At 38.1% G+C, this 23,720-nt stretch overlaps 4 protein-coding genes across 6 annotated transcripts; 2 read left to right on the top strand and 2 right to left on the bottom strand.

The window, feature by feature from the left end:
- The first annotated feature begins 5,515 nt into the window (after nt 1–5,515).
- LOC120004306 lies at nt 5,516–10,323 on the top strand. Its single transcript, XM_038853617.1, has 7 exons — nt 5,516–5,845; nt 5,954–5,985; nt 6,996–7,093; nt 7,212–7,294; nt 7,472–7,549; nt 7,625–7,723; nt 9,517–10,323. Exons 1-7 carry the CDS (start codon nt 5,762–5,764, stop codon nt 9,793–9,795), a joined length of 753 nt encoding a protein of 250 aa, XP_038709545.1. The 5' UTR covers nt 5,516–5,761; the 3' UTR covers nt 9,796–10,323.
- A 1,281-nt stretch (nt 10,324–11,604) lies between these two features.
- On the bottom strand, nt 11,605–13,286 carry LOC120004304 (transcription factor TCP19-like). The gene has a single exon (XM_038853616.1). It carries the CDS (start codon nt 12,774–12,776, stop codon nt 11,784–11,786), a length of 993 nt encoding a protein of 330 aa, XP_038709544.1. The 5' UTR covers nt 12,777–13,286; the 3' UTR covers nt 11,605–11,783.
- A 727-nt stretch (nt 13,287–14,013) lies between these two features.
- LOC120003991 (pentatricopeptide repeat-containing protein At4g38010) lies at nt 14,014–17,141 on the top strand. 3 transcript variants are annotated; one of them, XR_005469419.1, is made up of 3 exons: nt 14,014–16,071; nt 16,206–16,309; nt 17,007–17,141. XR_005469419.1 is itself a non-coding variant. In XM_038853178.1 (1 exon), the coding sequence occupies exon 1, from the start codon at nt 14,277–14,279 to the stop codon at nt 16,059–16,061; it is 1,785 nt and encodes a 594-aa protein (XP_038709106.1). In that variant the 5' UTR covers nt 14,015–14,276; the 3' UTR covers nt 16,062–16,785. The 3 variants fall into 3 exon arrangements, 1 of the variants encoding a protein (XP_038709106.1); XR_005469418.1 differs by having other exon boundaries at nt 14,015–16,309; XM_038853178.1 differs by lacking the exon at nt 17,007–17,141 and having other exon boundaries at nt 14,015–16,785.
- On the bottom strand, nt 16,922–19,270 carry LOC120003990 (molybdenum cofactor sulfurase). The gene has a single exon (XM_038853177.1). It carries the CDS (start codon nt 19,129–19,131, stop codon nt 17,086–17,088), a length of 2,046 nt encoding a protein of 681 aa, XP_038709105.1. The 5' UTR covers nt 19,132–19,270; the 3' UTR covers nt 16,922–17,085.
- Nucleotides 19,271–23,720: the final 4,450 nt, after the last annotated feature.

The following is a 23,720-nucleotide window of genomic DNA, read 5'->3' as shown; positions in this document are numbered from 1 at the left end:
ATAATCAATCCTTACAGAGAAGTACTTTGACTTGTAGTTAATTACATTGAAGTCCTAATATGGAGGATTGTGGTGAATAGGTGATGCACTTGCAGTGTTGAGTGATTTGAGAGGCGACTAGCATAATGGTGGATTTGACACAGTTGCATCTAACATAGAAGAGCTTTTGAAAAGTATCCCAAAACAGTCCCAAACAGCTTAGAACTAGATTGGAGCTTCCCCACCCATAAACAGAAAAGTGCATGAGCATGTTGGAGACAATACCACACCAAACATTGCTTTGCTTTTTGCCCCACAAGTACCATCATTTGCCAATGGGTACAAGCTTCTAGGTTTTAGAGAGAGAGAAACTGGGCAGTAAAAATGACAACCGGATTAAAACCTCAACTTGTTAATTGTTCGTATATGGCTTTTGGCCATATATCAAACATTTTTGATTTTTCAGACATACATCGTACTAATAGTGACAGCTACACCATATCATACAAAAGAAAGAACAAAAAGTAATGCTATCAGAAATTTTGCGTTTCTCATTGTTTTTCCTCCTTTTACCTCTATTCGCTTGTTTGTTTTTCTCTTCATCTTTTACCCCTAAAAACTTGTGATGTTTTTTCTTGCATCTTTTACTTCTTAGAGGATATGAGAAGAGAGGCTCATTCTATTAGGTTACAAATTCAAAAAGAACAAAAAAAAAGAAGAAGAAGAGTAGAGACATGTTTTTCATATTAGTTGCGGGCAAATGTTCTTGTATGCTCCAATAGTAAAACCTCATAAATTATTGCATTGAGGCAAATCATTCTCTCAGCTTCGTTCTATGAGTGAATATCCGTGAGCAAAATCAGTCGTGTACGTAATAATAAACTAATAAAGTAACAAACGATAGATAGTCACCAACAAGAGATAGCCTAGTTAGTACAAGTCTAGTCTGTTGTGACCTCTACGTAATATTATTTCTAACAAGTCGATGGTCGGACTAAACTTTGTGAATTAGATGTCACCGTGTTAAGGGTTTTCTTCAACTACATGCATTGTTGGGACTGCGGTGATGGACTCACTCTAAGAGTGTGTTTGGATTGAGAGATTTGTTGGAAGAGAAGAGAAATGAAAATGAGTTTCATTTCCTTCCAATTATCTTATTTGGATAATTTATAAAAAAAATAAAATAAGGGGGAGATTTAGAGAGAATCGAGAGAAAGATTTCATTAAATTTTTGACAAAATACTTACTCCCCAAAATGGGGTAATTTGGAGGGAATAGAGGGTTAATTAAGTTATTTGTTAAGTTAAAAACATATTTTACTCTTGTACATAATACTTTAACATAAAAATAAAGATAAATTAGTAAATTAAACTATTTTTTTTTATCTATTCAAACATATGAGAGGGAAATATATTCTACCTTCTATTCTTTTCATTCCCTTTCCTTTCTCTTTCCTTTCCCAAATCACTCGATCCAAACACACTCTAAGAGCAGTAGTTATAACTCAAATCCAACATTTCGCAATGGATGTATTATGTATACTTTCATGATCATACTCACTACTCAGGAGGATCCTACTCATCTTTTCCTTTGAAAAAAAAACATAGATAGTCCCCTCAGTGTCCCCTCAGTGGAACTCAAGATGGGAGTGTGTGTAGGAGCACTAAATCGGAATCAACTGTTCATTAACTTCAAAATATCAAGTGCTTTTGTCCTATTTACTTGCATGTAATGTAAGCCACTAAGCAACTAACTTTCAAGCAAACACGTACTCCTAAAATAACTTGGACATGGTGCGCCATGCATATTTTTGTAGTGACTACAACGGTATGCACGTGTAAACCAACACATGTTCTATTTCTGTCCAATACAGAGGGAAGGCTTTGCCTTGAAGTACATAACTAATTCAAGAACTCTATGCAATTGCAACTTCTTTAAACTTAATCAAGAACAACAAAAATGGACTTATTAAAGACATCATGATTGCCAAAGCACACGAATGGCTGTTTGACACATCTGAGGCAGGTTTTTAAGTTTGAACTACTATTGTAATAAGTGCAAATGAAAGAAAAATAGTGAATTTAACCGCGATAACTCTTAACGAAAGCAGGAGGTCATGAGTATAAGTCTCATGAGTGTTTTCATTATCACAATTTGTAAGTTGGACTCTTGTTCAGCCCAGTTTGTGCAAATGTCACCCGGAGTTATCTTCCCGCACTAGACGTCTAGACCTCAACCCATGTCCCAAATTATTCATGGGAGTTGCGGGGTCTTCCATGTGACCTAGGGTTTATCAACCAATTGTTCTATGGACAATTGAGTGGATTCCACGTTACCAAAAAAAATGAGAATAATAAGTGCAATGTGGACGCAAATTAATAATTCATAGCATGTGCATGACTATGGTGCCGTCATGGCATAGATGTTGGTGGATTTTTTTTTTCAATAAATTGGTCATGCTAATTGATATATGAGCAGTTGGGTGAGTTTCTCGTTGTTAAAAAAAAAAAATGCAATATGAACACAAATTAATATTTCATGACATGTGCATGACTATAAGTTGATGATATCATTTCCAGCAAAGAGACTAGTTACACAATATAAGATCTCATTAATTGCTAAATATACGATCTCAAAATGTAAAGCATCAAACTGCCGTTTGACCCTTACGAGGACACAGTAGCAAACCCCAATAATTCAAAGGAAAGCGAATGGGTCATGAAACATAACCAAAAGTTTCCTACACAGGAACACAACGGAGATAGAAACGCACCGACTAATAATATTGGCAGCTTTGGTTCAATGTGATTCACAGTGTTTCCAGGCTAAGAATATATTGGACATCCGTACCTTCTATAACGTACTCCATAGAGCCTGTACGGCTGTACTGATGAATTTGTTACATCTACAAGGTGAAGAAAATATCAATGGTGCATTAAGGTGGCATGATGCGCTAGAGCGAAATCGTATCTGATGCGATTTCATATTAGGTTTAAATAGAAACTAAACCTAGTTTTCTCATTGTAGCGAAGTGACAAAGTGAGACCTCATTTGAGAGAAAAACATAGAGAGAACTTGAGAGAGAGTTATTCCTTGTGATTGGTGAGTTTTTCTCTTATAATCTTCTCCAATATAGTGAATTGTGATCTCTGTTGTCTCCGATGGACGTAGACTTTTGCCCAACCACATAAATCTCGTGTTCTTTACTGGGTTTTTTTTTATCAGGTATTCTTTACTGGTTTGATTTAGTTGTTCTATCTACAATTGTTATGGCTTGAAATTTTTTATTGGTTTAGCACAACATAATCCTCATCAACTGTTTGCGGATCTTGAGGAGAATGTTGCTCATCCTCTTGAATGAGCATCATCACTTGAAAACTATTAGGAAACCATGATCAGGCAAATTAAATTACTCCTCATCTTGAACAATTTCTCAGTGTACTTAAGCGCAATGTATTGTTGTTTTGCAGTCAAATGGGTATCAAACACCTCCAAGTAAAATTCCCAGTGATGTCCTTTTGCAAACACAAGTCCATTTCACATGAAATAATCAAAATGTCTTCTCCCAACTTCCAAATTCTTCACTACTGGACAGAGACATTGGGTGTTGGAAAAGGAAGAAGGGGACATCAAGGTCCATCACTAGAGGCAACTAACATGATGGTGGAGTATATCACAAGGTCATGCAGATAAAAGGTGGGGCAAGTTCTGTTTTTTCTCCAAGAGCAAATCCCATGATATTGATAGACCCAACAAGCCAGGATCTATAAACAGTTAGTTCGACTGAGAATGTGTATGTGAAACAATTAGGACAAACACAGTTCCACCTTAATATCCACTAAAACATTGCTTACTTTTTTCCTCGATCTCCTGTATGTGCCATTATAAATTATTTGTTGGTGGGTCTGGCGGAGAATTAGAAATGGGAGCCAGAGATAATCCATACTGATTTTGGCTTTTGGATTTCTGAAGAAAAATAAAGGTTCAATCATCGATGGGATTGAATATCTAAAGTGTGTTAGCTAGCTTGGCTAGGGAAACAGTATTTGAACCAATCCAATTTCAAGCAGAATAACATTACATGTGGACTTCGAAGGCAAATTAAAACTGTGTTAACAAAAATCCTCTTTGTCTTATTCAAGGGTTTGTCTTTTTAATCAATGCACAGACCGAAGATCATGATCTCTGCAATTATGTATAACATCACAGGTGAATGATGGGCAGAAACGCACATTATTGATAGTGATAAACATCATGGCTTCAATATGCAATGAAGTGGGGTAAGAAAAGCAGGTAACATGCATCCAATTTAGATCTTCATTTACACATAAATTAAAGCTTACTTGGAGGGCCCTCCATATAGAATTCCTATATATTCAATGTGTTTCGAAAATTGTCAAATCCATCCTGAGAAAAGGTAGTAAGGTTTCTGAGGGGTGACTGATACTAGCTACATGGAAGTTTGTAGAGGACAAAAATAAATATGCTAGGAAAATTATCTCGAATTTGGTGTCGAAATATTGTTGTTTGGCAGCAACATAGTATTTATGTTAAAGACTAGCATAAATGCTCGGCAAAATTGCTTGCCAAACGCAGTCATAGTGTCCCAACATGTCATCTCACGTTGAGTGCATTTTGTGCCAATACGTTAGACAAGGATTACTATTTCTAGGCTTCTAGCATTTGAGTCGTAGACTAGGAGAAAAAGTATTATGTTATTATCTTTTCCGCACAAAAAGTCAGAATCTACCATTGCATGATTGTCAGGAGCTGAGCTTTATTTATGCCCATTGTTTTTCAATTACACTCTAATTTTAGTCAACTTAGCTTTGATCCTCTGTTTTTTTAGGTATAGGATTATCACACCTTATGACGTAGGCAGAACAATAAAGGATCAAACCAACATTTGATTTAAAACAATAAACACTAAAATCCATTAGAAATAGTTTTTTTTGGGTGAATTTCATAAATGTGTGAGTTTTTAGTTACTTTTTCAATTTCTATGGGTGCAGATATACTGAGGTGGAGTGCAAATATGCGTAGTCGAAAATTAGTGGGGTGCAAATAAAGATCACCTAAGATAATTGGAGCAATCCTAATAATTTTCTGAAACCTCTACCAGGTTTTCAAACTCAAGAGAAGAAAGCTAATGTGGAGGAGGTCTTAGCACAATTCATGATCAAAGTTTAAAATAAATTTCAAAATCAGGATGCCACAATGCAGAACATTGAAAGGCAGACTGGACAATTGGCACATATATTGACTGAGAGACTTCAAGGTTCTTTTCCAAACACCACAGAGAAATCCTAAAGAGCAAGTGAATGCGATCACATTAATGCTTGGGCCGAATGAGCCGCTTCAAGCTACGGGCTTTCTACTTGACTTTCTTTCTCCCTTCTTAACGTATAGGGCCTTCAGGCGGCTTAATGTTTGGGCCGAATTATAGGCCAAATGGGCCGGTTAAGCCTACGGGGTGCTATTGACTTTCTCCCGTCCTTACGTGCTCCGCACGTGCCTCTCTTTTAGTGTGCTCGTTTTCTTCACCATGGCACATAGGGCACGCCCAACGAACGTCGAAACGGGTTCCAATCGAAGTAAGGATTAAATCATTAACCCAAGTATGTTTCTCTGAATCAGACGCAAGTGAAACAAATTCAAGCATGCAAGCACACTAGTTTTTGCAATTACGACATTTGAAGATTTGGATTTGTCAAGAGTTGATTCAACAAAGAGAGGAGATCAATCGCTTCTTTCTTTTCGTTCGAATTCGAATTTCGTGGTAATGGCTTTGAATCCCTCTCTCCAACCAGAGATCGGACCAGATGGCCTCCCTAGAGAAGCCCCTGTTATCGCCTATACCGAGAAGGTAACTCCATACTTATGTGCATATATGAATACATATATACTTGTTTTTTGTTCGTTTGATCGGTTAATGTGTTTGAATTTGATTGTGATTTTGTGTTTGTGCTTTCAGAAAATCCTGGAAGAGCAGCTTCAGCTAAGGAAGTACGTTTTTCTGCTTCTGGTTGACTGCCATCCTTTTCATTGCCTTATTTTTTTATGAATAATATTGATTTTAATATTAGTTAATTTTAGCTGTCGAAGTAGATCTAATTGCTTAAATGCTACGATTTCGTCTGGTTTAATTCTCAGCGATGAAGTAGCTTTGCAATGAGCAAGCAACTGTAATTCCATGACTGGATTTGATAAAAAAATCTAAAGTGAAAGTAACAGGAATTCAGGTTTCATTTAAATTATTAGTTGGCATTGAAGAACACATGAAGCTTTAGCCTTTAGTTTACCAAATACTTGCTTATTGGAGTTAGCTTTTAAAATTACTTTAACAATTTTTAGTGGCTTAAACATATGTCTTTGGCATTTCATGCTTAATTCTTAGTAACCAGATAGGGTCTCAACGTATATCTGAAATGAATGTGTGATCTAACGAAAGAGATACAGTTTCTGCCGGTGCCATCTTCTTAGAGGATCCATTCGTGGTTATGACTTTGGTTTCCTTTAGCTGGTAGGCTTGAAAAGAGCCAAAAAGGTCTTACTATGAGGTGATAGATTTTACTACAATGCTAGAATTATTTGGATTTTGGGGATTTGTTGGCTGACTTGCTTCCAAAAGTAGGCCATTATAAAGTTTACTGTTGATAAAGAATCTACATGCTGGAATTCAAAGAGTTCTTATTGAGATCCTTGTAGCCTGTCACGAATATTTGTGGCAAAGAATTAACGGTGGTGAAATTATGACTTTAAGTCTTGAGACACACATTGGCTTAAGATAATCTCTATCCAAAATTCAAATATAATTTTAGACTCAATCTCCATTGTTTTATGCTTGGATTTTCTTAGAACTGAAATTGATAAAAGACAGTAATGAGAAATTCTATAAAAAAAAGACAAAAAGATTGTAATCCGAAATTCCGAATAGGGTGAGTGATTTGTTTCTTTTGCTGCTCATGTTTCCTGCTAATAATTTAACAAGTATCTTCTTTGGCTCTTTTCTGCAGATACATTGAAGAAAATTATTCAAAAATCCGTGATGTTGAGCGGGAGTTAATGAATCTTTCAATGGAGATGAAACTTACGGCTGGACCTAAGAAAGCTGGTAGGTAAAGTATCATCATTGGCTATTCTTGCACTGCCTTTTTATCGAGTAGCTTTTCCTTAACTTGTCCAGTTTAGTGACCTTTTCATTTATTTTTATTTGTGTTGGATCCCTCAAGCGCTTGAACTCTTGAGAAAGAAAATAGAGATATCAACTGAAAAGGTCCGTGTTGCCAAGCTGAAGGAAGAAGAAGCACGGAAGGTTTGTGCATTCTTTTTTCTGTTTTTTTCATAAAGTTTTTGCTACTGACAATCATGATTCTCACTTAAAGAATAAATCCTCTCTCATTGCTATGCAACTGGGTGCCTCTTTCATTTCAATTGCTTCATATAAGTAACATAACAAGTCTGATTGATATCTTTTCATCATGATCTTAAGGTTTGGGAATCAGCATCAAAGGCTGTGAAGGATGAGGAAGCAATTAAGCAGAAGCTATGTGAAGACTTAAACCAATTGGCATGTACTCTTACTCAATACTGAATGAGAAATATCTATTCTATGAATTGATTTTAACTCCCTTATTGTAAATAGGTTCAAGAAAGCAGTAACAGCCAGTTTTCAAGACTTGAGGAACTAAAAAGGCGATTGGAAGCTATGAACCCAAGCAGAGCATCCTCCTCTACTCCTAAGGTAAGCTCTCTTTGCAACAGCGCTCTTAAATTGCCCGTGGCCCTGGGTTAGTTATGAGATAATGCTATCCAATTCTTGGTGCAAATATTTCATTATTCCACAGATATGTCAATAAGCTTGTTTGTCACATGACATAAAAATTTATATTTCTTGGTTGTTATGTGATGCATATTTAATATTTTTATCGATCTCATCAATGTGTCCACTGTGCATGGTCTTTGAAAAAAATATTGAATGTTCATGCTGCAATGTAAAATGTAGTTTTCAGAAACTAACAAATCAAACCAAAAATAGCAAAAACTCTACATACAATTTCATTTTATCATATTCTAACATGCACGTTTCAGTTCTTGCATCTTAAAAGAAACTGAATGAATAAGGAGAGAATATAAGCTTGAATGGTTCTCCCCCACCTATCCTACATGCACAATCCTATGCAAACGCTTGAGTAAGAAAAAATCATTAGTTGATTGATAAGCAATTGGTGGATAGATGATAATCTTCGTAATAAATCAAGACTAGGGTGTGGAAGAAACATCTTTAGATGTAGTGAGTGGGGGTTTCTGTTTAAATAATCAAACTTTTGATTTTCTTGTCCCTTGTGATTTATTCCTGCCTCTGTTGTTCGGAACATAAAATCTTATCACTGCCTCTGGAATTGGGGACGTAATATCTTATGACAACTTACAGTACCCTTGTTGGCATTAAAAGGAGACTGACGGTATCTTTGTTATTCAAAATGCCAATGCACAATCTCGATGTGGCTAGTGCACACCAACATACATGCTCAAAGAGGGTCTATAAAAAGGCTGTAGGCTGATTTTTATGATAATTTATATATTCTTTCAAGAAACTCCAAAATTTTGTTACAAGTTAGTTTGTACTACATATTCACAAGTGTGCCAAAGAAAGGGTAGAAGGAAATAAAGGCTCACTGGACCTCAAGGTTTTGCTCGAAAAGATTCCTCGTGAGGTCAAATCACGTCCGCCATAGATAGTATTGGACCATTCATCTTGTGGGACTGGGATATCAGAGACTAGGGCCTCTTGACTCCCCACTTAAATATTTAACATCCTTGTCAAGGCTTAATCAAAGTCTTTCCCAAGACTTTTCCCCTGGCCAAGGACGATCCTTCAGGTGGCCTATTAAATGGGAATGATTGTTGTTCTGCTACCATCTGTAATGATTTGACTAAACATTTAGAAGACTTTGTCTACTTTGCCCCATTAGACCTCACTATCTTTTCCTAAAAAGGCGCCTCTCACATGAGTTTAGGTCTTCTATGTTAAATATGAACACGCATACCAGATGTGGGACAATGGTGGAGTTGATTTAAACCTGATTTAGGAGACCAACACCAAGCAATCAATGGCATCCATGTCGATCTATTTGGTTCTTTGATGGATCTCTATGCAATATCCAAAGTCAGGCCATTGTGTTTCTCCACAAACAGCCTAATACACAAACTGAAGCCATGCACCACTCAACAAAATGAAGTCATGCACATCCATGTACCTATGATGTGAACAAGACATGTCTCTAGTTCTTGGATTGGCTACAAAAATGATTCAGAGCAGTATGGTGCAAATATTTGTAATGATGTCCTCGACCTGTTTAGGGATGAGCTCTTGGAAAAGGGACTGGACCATTGGAACTCACTCCACTTAATGGACCGTTGTTCGATTCTTCATTCATATTGTTTCATACTATTTCATGGGTACATACATGCAGTATCTCAATATCTCATTAAAGAATCAATAAGATTGCTGAAATTTATCACTGGTGTTTTTAGGATGTAAAACAAATTGGACCTGCACTGAATAGCATGGATACTCCATCAATCCCTAATGCAACTGCTCATAGCGATGGAGGAAATGTGAATGTACCTGATCAAGGCAATGGTGAAAACGCTTCAGCCATGAATGGGCACAATCAGCATCCCAATGTTGAAGGAGAAGGAAGAGGAAAGAAGAGGAGTCAGCTTTTAGGAAGAGGAAGGGGTATTGGGGCTGTGCCGAAGGGTAGAGGATCTTCATTGCCTGGCTGGACAGGGGCTGGCTTTGAATGTTGACACTAGAAGTTAGAAGCAGCACGTCAGATATTCTTTTAAATTCTGAAACTGTGAGCCAAGTAATATCACTTTTCCGGGTATATATGTTAGTCCATCTCTCTGCTCTTTACATGGTAGTCAAGTAGGAACTGATTCAAGAACAATATTGCTTTAGATGTTCCTCATCATTTTCTGTTGAAAGCTCTATTCCGATTCTGCACATTTCTTGATTGATTGACATTTAAATAATAAAATGTGAGGAAGATAGGCAAGGGGCAGGTGATGACTTTTGAAGAAATGTCCTTTAGATCAGTGCACTGTCTAATTTTGATGGTCATGACTCATGGACGTCATTGATGGGCTTTTTGCTCTTAAAAAGACTTCCTCTACAGGCGAACATGTGGCCTAGTGATAGAGTTCCGGGGGTGCAACCTAGAGGTCACAGTTTAATTTCTGAGAAGTCTCTGCGTACATCTTGCATAATCCCGCCCACTGCGGGAGTCTTATGTACGAGTATTGTTTACCATAAATAAGACTTCCTCTTGGGGCCATCTCTTATTTACCTTTAGAATTGTCATTGCAAACCTGAATCATGAAGAAGTTCGATATTATCATAGAGCAATTTTGTTGACAATCCCTGCCCTATATGGAGTTTCTTTTTTTTTCCTTCCCTTTTTCTCCTGTGTTTGGGATAGTGTTCGTAGTGGTATGGTGTTGGCTCTTGGTTTTATGGACAGTTATGCGGCATTTCTCTTGATAGTCATGCTATTAATTAGTTAAGATATTAGATGTAGAACTAAGTTTGAGTGCTTCCTTACCTTTTACTTCCATTTTAGTTTCACTGCTTTGAAATTAAGATATTTTATGCTTCCTTGCATCATCCTATGATTCATACTTGAGTTCAGGTCCCCCAACATTTGACATCTGTTGGAATGAAATTGCTCCTCATGATATTCTTCCAAATTCTAGGAATGTGTGGAAAAGTGGGTGATCTGGAACTGATCTTGTACCGGACAATTAACTTGAACCAAAATCTGACCTGGTTGTAATGGATGGTGACTACTGTTGCACATTGGCATTGCATAAGTATACGCTTTAGATGGTTGAACATTACATTATACTTGACTCATTCTTTCTTCGTATATTAATCATCATTCTCTGTTAGCCTTGATTCTTTATATGACAGTTGTATACTTGAGGATGATGTTGAACAGCTGCTTTTCATTCTTAAATTTGCAGTTAATGGTCATATTTGTTTTCTTTGGCTGATAAGGGAGTGAGTTGAGCAGTGGAATTGTTTGCTGCCCCTTAAAATTCAGATGGTAATGAAGTGTTCTTTAATGAAAAAGGATGAATAATCTAAGAGTAACATAGATGATTTTTTGTTTTTTATTTATTTCCTGGCTCGAAAGTAATGCTGTTTAGCCACAGGCCGGTTTGGCTGTTGAACCGAGCAAGTAAAAAAAAAAAAAAAACTAATCTTTCTTGAGAAGGACGCTGATTTTGCAGGTCATTAAAGTACATACACGTGTCGGGATCAATATCCAAAGAACAGCTAAGCATGAAACACGTGTCAGAAAGGCCAGCCTGGTCCCTTGAAAGCAAACGGAAAATACTGGATAGGGGGACCACAACTGGATACACGTGCCTGCATCTGTGTGACCAATTGTTGGCCCCACGTGAACCAACTGGGCTTGGTCCACAAGCCACCACCATTTTTCCAGTTGTTTGACCCACACCATCAGCCGTGGGCCCTTCCAAATCTCAAAAAATGGGAGCGCCGAAGCACGTGGAGTCGTGGACCACCTTCTAAAAGTTCAAAACGCAAAGTTTAAGAATATACAAGCATAGTTTATCATGGATAAAGCCAGTAAAACAACTAAACTAATAAAACCCAGAAAAAACATAAACGAGAGGGCCTGTTCTGTTCCTAAATTTTTAGGATTACAAAAAATCTCTAGAAACGAAGGCCCAACGAAACCCCAAAAGAAAACTCCTCTTCATTGTGTTTAGTGCTGTTGATCAGCAGGGTGACCCAAGAATTGAAGCTCCTTCTTATCATATATCTCCAAAGAAAAGTCCCTAAGCATCTGTGTTGGAGCAGTTGCAGTTGTATTTGATGGAGAGGCAACACCAGCAGCAATTCTACTTGTTGCTGAACTGGGACTTGAAGCCATTGTAGCAGACCCACCAGACCCAATCGAACCAACCCACTGAACCGCAGGCTGCATTGATGACACAAAAGTCGAGATGGGTCGAGCCGCAACATTGAAAAAGGGGGCTGCATTAGCTGGTATTGCCCAAAATTGAGGTTGGTTGGTCCCAGCTGGGCCATTACCTGATTGTGGCAACATAAACGTGCTCATAGGCCATAAAGGAACCAGCCCTTGTGAGGTCATTGGCGTAACTGGTGCCAGCCCAGAAGAGACCGAGCCCTGTTCATTCATATCAATGAACTCGCTATTTGACGCTCTCTTCCGTCTCTTTCTAGGCAATTCACCGTCTGGTTTCGCCGGAGAGGTTGTGGGGATTTTCAGAGTGCCGTTGACGGAAACTGCGATAGCAGGTACGGTGCCTGTGCCAGTGGCTTCAATGATGGCTGGCTCCGCGTGCTCCAAGAGCCATCTAATGGTTTCGCCGTCGGACCTGTGGCCGAGTTCCCGAGTTAGCTGAAAAATCCTGGCCGCACACGTGGCTGGCATTCTGATCCTACGGCCCCGGCCTTCTACTTTCGTGTGGCGGTCCTTGGACGGCCTGCGAGCCACCAGAGAACGATTTGCCGGTTCTGGCACTTGAACGACCGCGAGAGAAGAGTTGTCCAATTCTTTGCCATCTGAATCTGTAAATTCTTCTTTCAATGGTTCCGGTACGGCTCTTGGTTGGTCCACCACCGATGGTTCCGGAGAAAAATCGGTGTTGGGGATAGTGGTTCTGTCACTCTGCTCCTCCTCGTCGGTGATGATGGCGATGTTGTGATTGTTCTCGAGTTCATCCCTACCCATATTTAACCTATAACCCAACAAAAAAGCAAAAATTTTGAAGTTTTAAGGATTCAATAGAATCTCAAAACGTAGAATTAAACCCAGAAAAGAAGAAAAGGACTCAACCCCAAAAGGAAAGATCCTTATTTTCAATTTCCGATTTGGAAGGAACACTGCAAAACCCTAACCCTATCTTATTTTGGCTAAAGAATACGTTGACTGCATGTGCTTCTCTTGCGTTGCGTAAGATTTCGCAGACTATCGGTCATTGAAACAGATAATTGCTGCAACTAAATAAGAGAAGAACGAACAGAAGGAAAAGAAGAGAGAGAAACAAAACCCTAGCCCCACTTATCGTCTTTGTGAGCCCTACCTAGGCGAGGGGCCCATATTTATGAACCGAGAAGGCACATTAATCAACGGCGGAAATGGTCTGCTTGAGTCAGGTGCCACTAGATTGTCTCTTTGTTTGCCTTACAAAAAAAAAAAGATTGTCACACGTAACTTATCCAACTTTATTTTTACATACGGCGTTTCAATTTGGTCAAAGTTTGTGATTTGCTACCCAAGAGAGTGTTTTTTTTTTAAATATATATATATATCAATTAGAAAGTCTATTACTGAAAAAGAAGGTACGTACAAGAGGCCCTCAATTTAAATCCAAATGAAAATCTCCCAATACACGTACCAACAAAAAAAATTTAAACCAGATTGGGAAACACTTTTTTTTCTCCAAAGTGTTACGGACCTTAGTTGCTGGGTCTTTATCTTTTTCAATTTTTTTGATAAGTCCAAACTCCAAAGAGAGAACACGTTCAAATAACATTGAAAATGCAGCTCATGTAAAGCGAAACTCTTTTGGCCTAGAGATAGGTCGGCCATAAAAGAGTTTTTGGGACAATGTCAAACCAGTACCTATTAGGTAATTTTGAATAATGATTGCGGTGTGAACTGTGAACAAATGATGTTTGCAGTCAACGGGCTAACGCCTTGATGTACCTGTTTTGGGCCTTTGCAGTCTTCAATACAATTGTTACCCGGAAAACTTTAATCATACCTCACTTTTTATTAAAGACATCCCGTCAACTGAGTTTTACAAGGGATGGTCAACTCAAATTAGGGTGTCTTTAGTAAAAGGTGGGGTGTGACTAAAGTTTTCCTTGTTACCTTACAAAGAAGGAGGCCCAGGACTATTAAAGCAGCCTCAAAAGGATACAACATAGATAATTGGGCCGGAGCCCAACGCATTCCAGAGCCGAAGTTTCATATGGGTGCAAGAGCGAGACTACTGGACATCCGGCGATCCCGCATTCGCAAAGCTCGAGTTGCGCACCAAAGTCAGGTTATCGACTGTTGCTTCTCATATTTCACATCACAGAGAACGGGAGTTTGGTTGAAGCTTGATCCTCTTTCAGGTACACGAACCCATGAAACTTTTTATCAATCTTATACATGAATAAGTGCTCCGCCATTCGCTGCACTTCTTCAAATGGGCATTGTCTAATATGCACGGGCTAGACTATGCTGCCTCTTAAATGGGTTCTCTTGGATTCTATTCATAGATGTAGCAGCTTAAGATCATTCAAAAATGTTCATGCGCAGTTGGTTACAACTGGAATTGTTGGTGAAGAGTTGATTGTTAACGGAGCCGTCGATTTCTTTGAAAAGTCTGTTGAGTTTGTCGATTACGCTTGTGATTTTCTAAAAAAGTTTGATTGCCGCGTGAATTCTTTCTCTTTTAGTAAGCTAATAGCTAGATATGCTTCTAGTGATCGGCCACAAACTGCAGTTTTGGTTTACAGAAGGATACTGAGGGATGGGTTTTGGCCTGATATGTACGTTTTTCCAGCGGTCTTGAAATCATGTGCTAAGTTTACGGGGATTGGAGAGGGTAGACAGGTTCATGGAGTGGTTGTTAAAATGGGATTTACTTGGGATCTCTACGTGCAAAACTCGCTTGTCTATTGTTACAGTGTTTGTGGGGAATGCATGGGCGCTGGCAGAGTGTTTGATGAGATGCTTGTGAGAGATGAGATTTCTTGGTCTGGTATTATATCTGGATATGTGAGGGCAGGGTTGTTTGATCAGGCCGTAGCATTGTATTTGAGGATGGATGTGGAGCCAAATATCAAGAGTTTAGTCAGTGTTTTGGGGGCTTGTGGGAGAAAGGGATACTTGGGTTTGGGGAAGGAAATTCATGGATTGATCGTTAAGCGTGGATATGGAGTGGGCCTGGAGGCAAGCAATGCTCTCATGGATATGTATGCCAAATGTGAGTGTGTGTGCATGACGAGGCAAATTTTCTATGAACTCCCTGAGAAAGATATTGTGTCTTGGACCAGTATTATTAGTGGATTGGTGCAATGCAAGCATCCCAAGGAGTCCCTGGAGTTGTTTTGTAACATGCAAACCTTTGGTATAGATCCTGACAGGGTTATTCTTACCAGTGTGCTTTCTGCTTGTGCTAGCCTTGGGGCTCTGGAGTATGGCAAATGGGTACACAATTACATCAACCACAGAGGCATCAAATGGGATAGTCATATTGGGACTGCAATGATTGACATGTATGCAAAGTGTGGCTGCATAGAATTGGCAGAGAAAACATTCAGCAATTTGTCTAGTAAGAATGTTTTTACATGGAATGCTTTGATAGGAGGCTTGGCGATGCATGGACATGGGCATGAGGCCCTGGAACATTTTAAAGAAATGCGTAAGGTTGGCATGAGGCCCAATGAGGTGACGTTTCTAGCCATTTTGACAGCTTGCTGCCACTCTGGCTTTGTTGATGAGGGACGCCGGCACTTTTATCAGATGATAAGTCAACCATATAATCTTTCTCCAAGGTTAGAACACTATGGATGCATGATAGATTTGCTCTGTCGGGCAGGACAATTGGATGAAGCCGTAATTCTGATAAAGCACATGCCTATGTCACCTGATGTGCTGGTATGGGGAACTCTTCTAAACGCCTTGAATTCCAGCAGAAATATGGTACTCCCTCAAGATATGTTAAACTTCCTGATGGAGCTTGAGTCTCATGACAGTGGGATTTATGTTCTCTTGTCGAATATATTTGCTGCGAATGGAAGATGGAATGATGTCGAGAGGGTAAGGAGATTGATGAAGGAGAAAGGTATTAAGAAGGCTCCTGGTTCAAGCCTTATAGAGGTGGATGGCGAGACCCATGAGTTTGTTGTTGGCCACACTAGCCAATCTTGCAATGAGGATATCCACACTTTGCTAAACATCCTTGCAAACCAGGTTTCACTTGAAGGGCGTTGTACACAATCATCGATGACTCACTGAGTAAAATTTTGTAAGAACATTACAGCCTTTCTCCTCCTTCTCGTCTTTTGCTGTACATATGAAGTCGCATTTCTCTGGGCAGTTGTCGAAGGGATTCACGTAGATGTGAGACATATTGAGAAGCTAAGCTCATCTCTATTATAGGTACGAATTCTGGAAAGCAGCAGAGGGTGAAGCCTTGCGAGCTCAAGGATGTAGCAAGAAATTTGGTCTAGGAGGAGCAATCCATGGGTTATACTTCAAACTTGGTACTTTACTTAATAAATAATTGGTCTGACTGCTTTTTGCTTCTCCATCATTGTCTTAGTAGTATAAAAAGGAAAGACTTGCAGGGACTTAGAGGTCTATTGGTCTGGTTGATTATTTGGTTTGCAGGCTCCATCCTGAAGCTTAACTGAGTTTTCAAATGCATGATGTGCAAAGGGATTTCAATTAAATGGCTACCTCTTTCTGTTTTATGTTATTAACCTAGTTTGTAAGTGAATAGTCACTTTAATGCAACAGACAACAAGTTTAATTGTGCATGGGCTGCTCGTTGGCAGTGAAACAAATCATCTGACACCCTCTATTTTAGTGAATAACATCTATCTTTTTCTTTCCATAATAATTTGGAACCAAAGATTTGAACTGCAACATAATTGCATACTCCAACCACCTTTGGCACGCGTCCAACAACTAGAGTGCATAAGAAAATAAAACAAATGTAAGGGAGCAGGTTGGTATTCTCAGATAGACATGTAGTCGCATTGGTAACGGTTCTACCGTGAAATTGACTGGTACATAGTTGGTTTCTGCATAAATGATATGTAGGATATTATAACGAGAAAAAAAGGTGCAGAAGAGAATGTGGTAGATTATGATTGACCGCAAGATTATGAATTTTGTATTGTTCTATAATTAAATTTCGTTTACGTCTCTTTTCTTTTGATCATTTGTGCGTTATAGATACAAAGATTTGAGCAGACTGTGCAAGGCTCCATTACAATAAACTTCATTATCTGAAAGATCATACGAATCACACTGTCTAAATCTCAATGGTTTGCTGGTTAAGAGCTGTATATCTCCATTTCTCCTTCTCCACAAAGTCTGCATCCAGGAACTGAGCAACAAATGCCCAAAGCCTGTAAGCGTCTTCGAAATTGGCCAGGAACCCAAGTGCAGCTGTAACAACTGTTATTCCGAGGTCAGCTTTCGCTTTCGGTTTGCTTTTAGCCATTCCCTTTCTTCCATTTGATCTTGTCTCTAGGACTCTTGTCTTATCTTCTTGGTATTTATCCGAGAACGAGATGTGATGCAAAAATCCATAGCTGAGAGATATATGATTTCGGTCAGCTAGTTTCTGCACAAGAGCAACATCAACCTTTTCTCCCGTCCAATCAAACACATTGAATGCCAATGCAGGTCCCCGATCAAACTTTATCTTTGGTCCATATATCCTGACTAGGGAAATTCCCCCTGTGTTAGGATGCTTGAGCTTTAACAAAGCGTTCACTAGCCAGTTGATAAGGCACCTTAACCGGTTACTGATCTGTATTAATCCCAACGAATCAACCTGATCCAAGCCCCTGCATTGGATCACAACTCTAGTCTTTTTGTTTTTTTTTGCAATTCCAATTTGGCTTGCTTCAGCGGGCTTCTCTGGTTCGGCAATTTCAGAAGTCTCTGACACTTTACTTTCTGCAGTTACTTCTGTAGTGTTTAACTCAGAGGTTTCTCCGTGCTCCATTTTACCTGACTTTGTTGTTAGAAGTGATATTGGACCTGAAAAAGAGCTCGATGTATCTAGATCATCCGTCTCCAACCCCATTTTAGATTCCATTCCGTGTTCTGTGTCAGTACTGTATGATTCTTCGAGCAGTGAAAATAGCTTTTTTGCAGGGACGAGGCTTACCATCCCCACACTTGTTGAAGCTTCCAAATTTGGAACTGTAGATTTCTTGACAAACAGACATCCAAACCCAGAGGGGCATTCCCCAAATATCTTGTAGAAGGAACAAATGAGGAAGTCTGGACGGAATAGGGAGAGGCCAAGGCTGTCCATGTCCTTAGGTCCCAAAGCACAAGCATCAATTAAGATGTGCCAGCCGTTTTCCTGTGCCACGGTCATCCACAGATACGGATATCTGGCTCCAGTGATTCTAGAATGAAGTGGGAAGACAAAAAGTCCCCTTTTTTTCTTCTTTTTCTTGGTTACAATCATCTTCCTCAGCTTCGCTGAATGGATTCTTAGCCTTGGCCATGAAAACTCGGCTGACATTACCTGGCCTCCTTTCTTCTCAGAGCTAGTAATCATAGCTTCAACAGCCTCGCTCTGATAATCGTAAACTGTTAAAAGTTTCCTGCTTGACTGGAATGGGTAAGATTCCGCTAATAGTTTAAAAGCTGATGTTCTGTTGGCAGTGAAAACCAAACTGTATTCGTTTTCAGAAATATTAAAAAAACTCATGATCCTTCTCTTCATTGCAGATTCCAGTTCTGACTCTCCACCCCCATGAAGTAGCTGCGTCTTCAGATCCCCCGTCTTGTAGCAAACGCTAAAGAAGGGAATATCAAAATTTGGAGGAGGTGATAGGGATGAAGTAGAAGCATCAATTTCGTCTTTCGAGGAGTCATGTTCTTGTAGCTGGCTGTAGGAGAAGAGGCCAATGCCAAGATAGTCAAGGCAGGTGTGGTTGGAGAGGGAAAGATGATAATATTCTTTGTCTCGTTTTTGATCAACTTGGGAGGTCTCAGAATATTGAGCGTACACCTTGTTAAATTCTGTGAATGATTCCTCCAAAGATGGGAGGGACTCATGGTTGGTGAATTCCGTGTCAGGGAATATTGAAGATGTGGTCGTCGCAGCAAAGTTTCGCCTGCACGCTGCCGAGGTGCTTCTGGACTTGGAAACTCTAGTCTGGTGCCCAGAGTGATTGAGGAAAAGGGATGGACAGCAACCATGAAGGCATACCTGTGAGGCTTCTTTAAGGCAAGGTGATTGCATTTCTTGTTCTCCTCTCAACAGTTTGATTTCTTTCTGATTGGTTTTCCCCTTTGTTTCCTTGTTTGTTTCTATGTTTCTTTCAACCATCTTTTCATGGTTTATATAAAGAAATATGTCTGTGTATTGTTAATTAATATCCATTTGGGACATGATGGCTCGTAAGGAGGCCTCCATATGAACGTATTGAACTGGTCAGTTTACTTTGAAGTGGACCATATCCATCATACTTGAACAAAGTTGTCCCTTGTTTACGTTACGTAGAACCGACCTCATCAAGCATCACCAAAGACTTGATAAATTTAGGGGTGCAGAAAAAAAAGAAGTTTTGAGCCGGACAATATAATGTGTTTATGAAATATTTACATGTTCATACCCTAATTTGAATTGGATTTCGAACGTACTTAATTGATTAAATCTTTATTGGTTTAAATACGGATTAGGTTTTGGATAAAATTTATGTGTTTAAATCCAGATCAAGTTTTAAATCGGATAAAAATTTTGTATTCTGGACCCGAATTTCGTACGTATAATTTTAGTTCAAACTTGATTTAATTCGGGTTAAATAAATTCGATCATCCAAACCGAACAAAATTTTGTTATCCTTAGATAAATTCAATTCAGTCCTATTGGCAGGAGCGTTAGTGTTCAGAACCGCAGTGCTGGGGTGGTCATGCATGTAGAAGATTAATTTCTACATCAAAAGAATACCCAGCTAAATTCAGTACTATCTGACTTGTTTGAACCACAGGCGCGGCTTTATAAAGCGCCAAAGCAACTAGTGGACGACAAAAACGTCTTTATAAAGCCGTCATCATCGGCCCGGACCTAAGGAAAATTGCTTCAAGTTTAAGGCTGGCCTCTGTCATGATAATACTACTAAAGTAATGCAAAAACCTCATTCTTCTGCAGGCATGTGGCGTTTACCGGCCATTCATTGGCTGCCAACTGTCATTGACGATGCTGATGCTGACGCCTGACGCCTGACTGTTAGTTGGCACATCCCTGTCCGAGTGGACGACTTTTTCATTAGGACACTTGCAATGGTGTAAGTGTTAATGTCTCCAACAAAATTAATCTTGGGTCTCATTTCTATTACAAAAAAAATAAAATCAAACACGTATTCTAATACAATCACATCAACAAAACACATTTTTCAATTTCTCTTCCCACCCAATATGAAGGCCAACAACATTTCATTTCTTCATATTATCCACAACAAAACTACACTAAAACACAAAATACTACTCCCTCTATCCCATAAAGATAGTCCTACTTTCTTTGGGCTAGTTTGGTAGAGCATTTGCAAAGTAGCAGATATGCCAACAGAAATAGTGGTAGCAGAAATGCTGGACAATTATAGTAGCAGATATGCTGCTTGAATGCTGGATAGGTGTTTAGTTGAACTTTTACTGTTAACATTTGTGTTGTGTAATATATTGGATAAATTACGTGCAGGGGTGTTTTGTATTTTAGTTGTAAAAGAAAAATATAACTAGTTGTATCTAAACATAAATATTAATTTATAAAATTCATATAATGAATTAAAATAAATTAAAGATATTTAATTTATTAAAAATAAATTACAGTAGTTACATTAGATATTTAATTTATTTTAATGAATTAAAATAAATTAAAGACATGAGTAAAGAGAGAATATCATTTTAAGGGGTATAATGAGAATAATAATGAAATAGTAAGGATATAATTGGAAAAAGAATCAAAATGCTATCAAAATTGTTCTTTCAAGCAGCATATGAAAAGTAATAGAAAATGCTACTAAAAAATGTCTTGAATTATGTGTCAAAAAATATCTGTTATGATGGAAGTAGCATTTAGTAGTATAAATGCTACTGCAAAAGCCTTACCAAACTCACCCAAAATTTGTGTATCCCAACTTATAATCTTGTTTCATTTTTTAGAATGTAATTAGTTCATTAGTTTCTTAAAAGATCCCTATTTAATGTGTTTTGTTATCACAGTATTAATTAGGGTCATCTAATTATTAATTAGGGGTGTATTAGGAAATATGTGAATAAAATTGAATGTTGTTATTATATTAATTAGATTTTCTTAATCTGTGTGAAAAAAGAAGTAGGACTATCTTTACGGGACGGAGGGAGTAATACATCCACATTAGCAAAACAATTTTCTCAATATAGCCACAGAAGCAAAACATGTTTCATAATATAGCCACATCAACAAAAGACAACATCTTTGTTGGCTTAATAGCACTTTACCATTACAAAGTGCCTTACTTTGGCAATATTAAAACATCAAATTCTTTTAATTTTTAAATGTCAAATTCCAGCATAAATCACATTGTTTGACATATATGTTTTTTATTGTTGAACTTTTGACTTGGCCAAATATTATTAAGTGGGGAAGCCAAGGAGGTGAAGAAAATCATCGAAATAAGAGAGAAAGCTCGGATCTTTCATGGAAAGGGACAGCTTTGTCACTTGGTCTCTGCAAATCATGAGAACTACAGTTAAAAGAAAGCAAGCGTGGAGTAGAGAAAAGAAGAAAAGATTTCATAAGATCTGTGTATTAAAGCATATAAAATGATTATTCTCCATGGCTTTAACCTAAATTTGAACTGTGAAAGGAAATTCGTGGTACTAGAGTTCAATTCTTCATTGGCTTAATGTGAAAGGGGATTCTTCAACACAATAATAATAACAATACCCCACAAACTCAACTTAAAAGACCCAAAAAAACCAATTGATTGAAAAAGTCATTGGTGGGAAGGGACGATATTTATTGACTTTTGGTGATTCAAACATTGACTAGAGAGTAAAATAAAATACAAACTGAAATATATTGTATATAATAATATTTTGCAGAAAATGTTTTTGCATTCAACTCAACTAATAGAGCGACGATTTCAGGCAGTAACTTTCAACTTTCTTTGAAAAATATAAGAAATTTCAAATTACTTGTCAGAGAACTGTTAACCAAATACAATAAAAGAAAAAACTTATATCGAAACAATCTTCAACCAACAATCACGCAATATGTATATTGTAATCATACCTTCTGCAATAATCTTGAATACTATATATGTATAGAATGGTTGAATATTTGGATTATTTTAAAAGCTGAAGCAGTCACAGGGCAACTCTCCTTTGGCAAGTCAATGATATCAAATGTGAAATGCATGCACCCACGCTAGTTGATCGATCAACATTGCTTGCCAATTCAGAGATGCCCTACAACTGCTCTGCTTAATTATCAACTACAACTCCTGCTTCTGGTTTTCACAAGTAGCTTAGCTTCTTAACAAGCTTTATATACAAGCGATTTGGCTTGGTTTTCCAGAGACGATAAGTGGAATAAACCAATGAAGCAATCGCATATGCTTGAGAGTTATACTGCGGATATCCTTTTTTTGTAATGGATGAATAAATGAATGAAGCTGCTCTAGTTTTAGCCTTCCAAAAATGATATTCTGCTTCTTTCACTGTCCGTGGACCATGCCCATTTCTAGAGGACATACAGTAGGGAAAGACAAGAGGAGATGCTATTCCGATCAAAAAGTTCCTCTCTCTCTCTCTCGTATAAATTTTTTTTTCCTTTATATATATGTTGGCTTTTCCATTTTTCTAAGATCACAACTCAAAAGGCCTTCAGTCTCACTTTTGGTTTGCTGCCTTCAATAACCACCCTCTTGTCATTTTAAGTACATCTACACTGATTTTTCTCAGACTCGTTTCCTCAAATTAATTCCATGCATTTATGACTGAAATTAATTAGGGCAATAATACTACTCCCAATTATATTGGTAAATTATACTATTAGTAATTAGTAATTGGACCGGTCTAGGTTCACTGGTGATCCATATTGTCCAATTTACAAATATTGCTTCAGGGTTCTCATATATTGTAGTCTTGTGATAATATTTCAAAATACGGACAATTGGTAGTAAGAACACTTTAAACAACTTAATTGTAAAAAGGTCATGGACATTTTTAAAATTGTAAAAAAGTGCAATTTAAGGGTAATTTGGTCATCTGACTTAAGATATTTTTTAGTTTATACCTACAATACCCTCCTCTTTCTTCTTCTTCTTCTTCTTCTTCTTCTCCCTCCAACTATCCAACTCTAGTGTGTCCTCTATTTCTCTCCTTCTTCTCTACTAAAAGTTATCTCCTTCTTTCTCTCCTTCTTCTTCTTCTTTTTCTTCTTCTTCTTCTGGTTCTCGATCTGGTTCTTCGTTGTCTTCTTCTTCGTTTTTGGCCGAGTTTCTCCTCTCTTCATCTCCTTCTTCGTCGTTGCTCAATCTGGACTGCGTCGAGTTGCTCTGCTTTGTTTTTGACAGATCTGGACTATGCTTCGTTGTTCAATCTGGGTTGTGCTTTGTTTTTTTGCAGATCTGGACTCTGGTTCGTTTTTTGCAGAGATGTATCACTATAGTATCACCATAGTATCACCAACACCAAAAAACCACTAAAATGATGAAACTAGTATGCATACTTCATCTTCCTAACTACTTTTCCTTTCTTGATTTTCTTTTCTTGGTTACCTCTCTTGTTCGTTTTGAAAAAACATTTACAAATGCAGAGATGTATCACTATAGTATCACGAACACAAAAAATTTATTAAAATGATACAATTGAACCAATATGCATACTTCTTCTTCCTAATTACTTTTCCCTTCTTGGTTTTCTTTTCTTGGT

Source organism: Tripterygium wilfordii, chromosome 8 (genome assembly GCF_013401445.1).
Source record: "Tripterygium wilfordii isolate XIE 37 chromosome 8, ASM1340144v1, whole genome shotgun sequence".
NCBI classification, from domain to species: Eukaryota; Viridiplantae; Streptophyta; class Magnoliopsida; order Celastrales; family Celastraceae; genus Tripterygium; species Tripterygium wilfordii.
This window is presented reverse-complemented; position numbering and strand designations above follow the sequence as displayed.

What these genes read in the sequence shown, in the direction of transcription:
- LOC120003991 (XM_038853178.1), top strand. Translation starts at nt 14,277, where the DNA reads ATGCTGCCTCTTAAATGGGTTCTCTTGGATTCTATTCATAGATGTAGC.
- LOC120003990 (XM_038853177.1), bottom strand. Translation starts at nt 19,131, where the DNA reads ATGGTTGAAAGAAACATAGAAACAAACAAGGAAACAAAGGGGAAAACC.
- LOC120004304 (XM_038853616.1), bottom strand. Translation starts at nt 12,776, where the DNA reads ATGGGTAGGGATGAACTCGAGAACAATCACAACATCGCCATCATCACC.
- LOC120004306 (XM_038853617.1), top strand. Translation starts at nt 5,762, where the DNA reads ATGGCTTTGAATCCCTCTCTCCAACCAGAGATCGGACCAGATGGCCTC. An exon ending in AGGAAGAAGAAGCACGGAAG is followed by an intron (nt 7,295 to 7,471) that starts GTTTGTGCATTC and finishes CATGATCTTAAG; the next exon opens with GTTTGGGAATCAGCATCAAA. An exon ending in CATCCTCCTCTACTCCTAAG is followed by an intron (nt 7,724 to 9,516) that starts GTAAGCTCTCTT and finishes TGGTGTTTTTAG; the next exon opens with GATGTAAAACAAATTGGACC.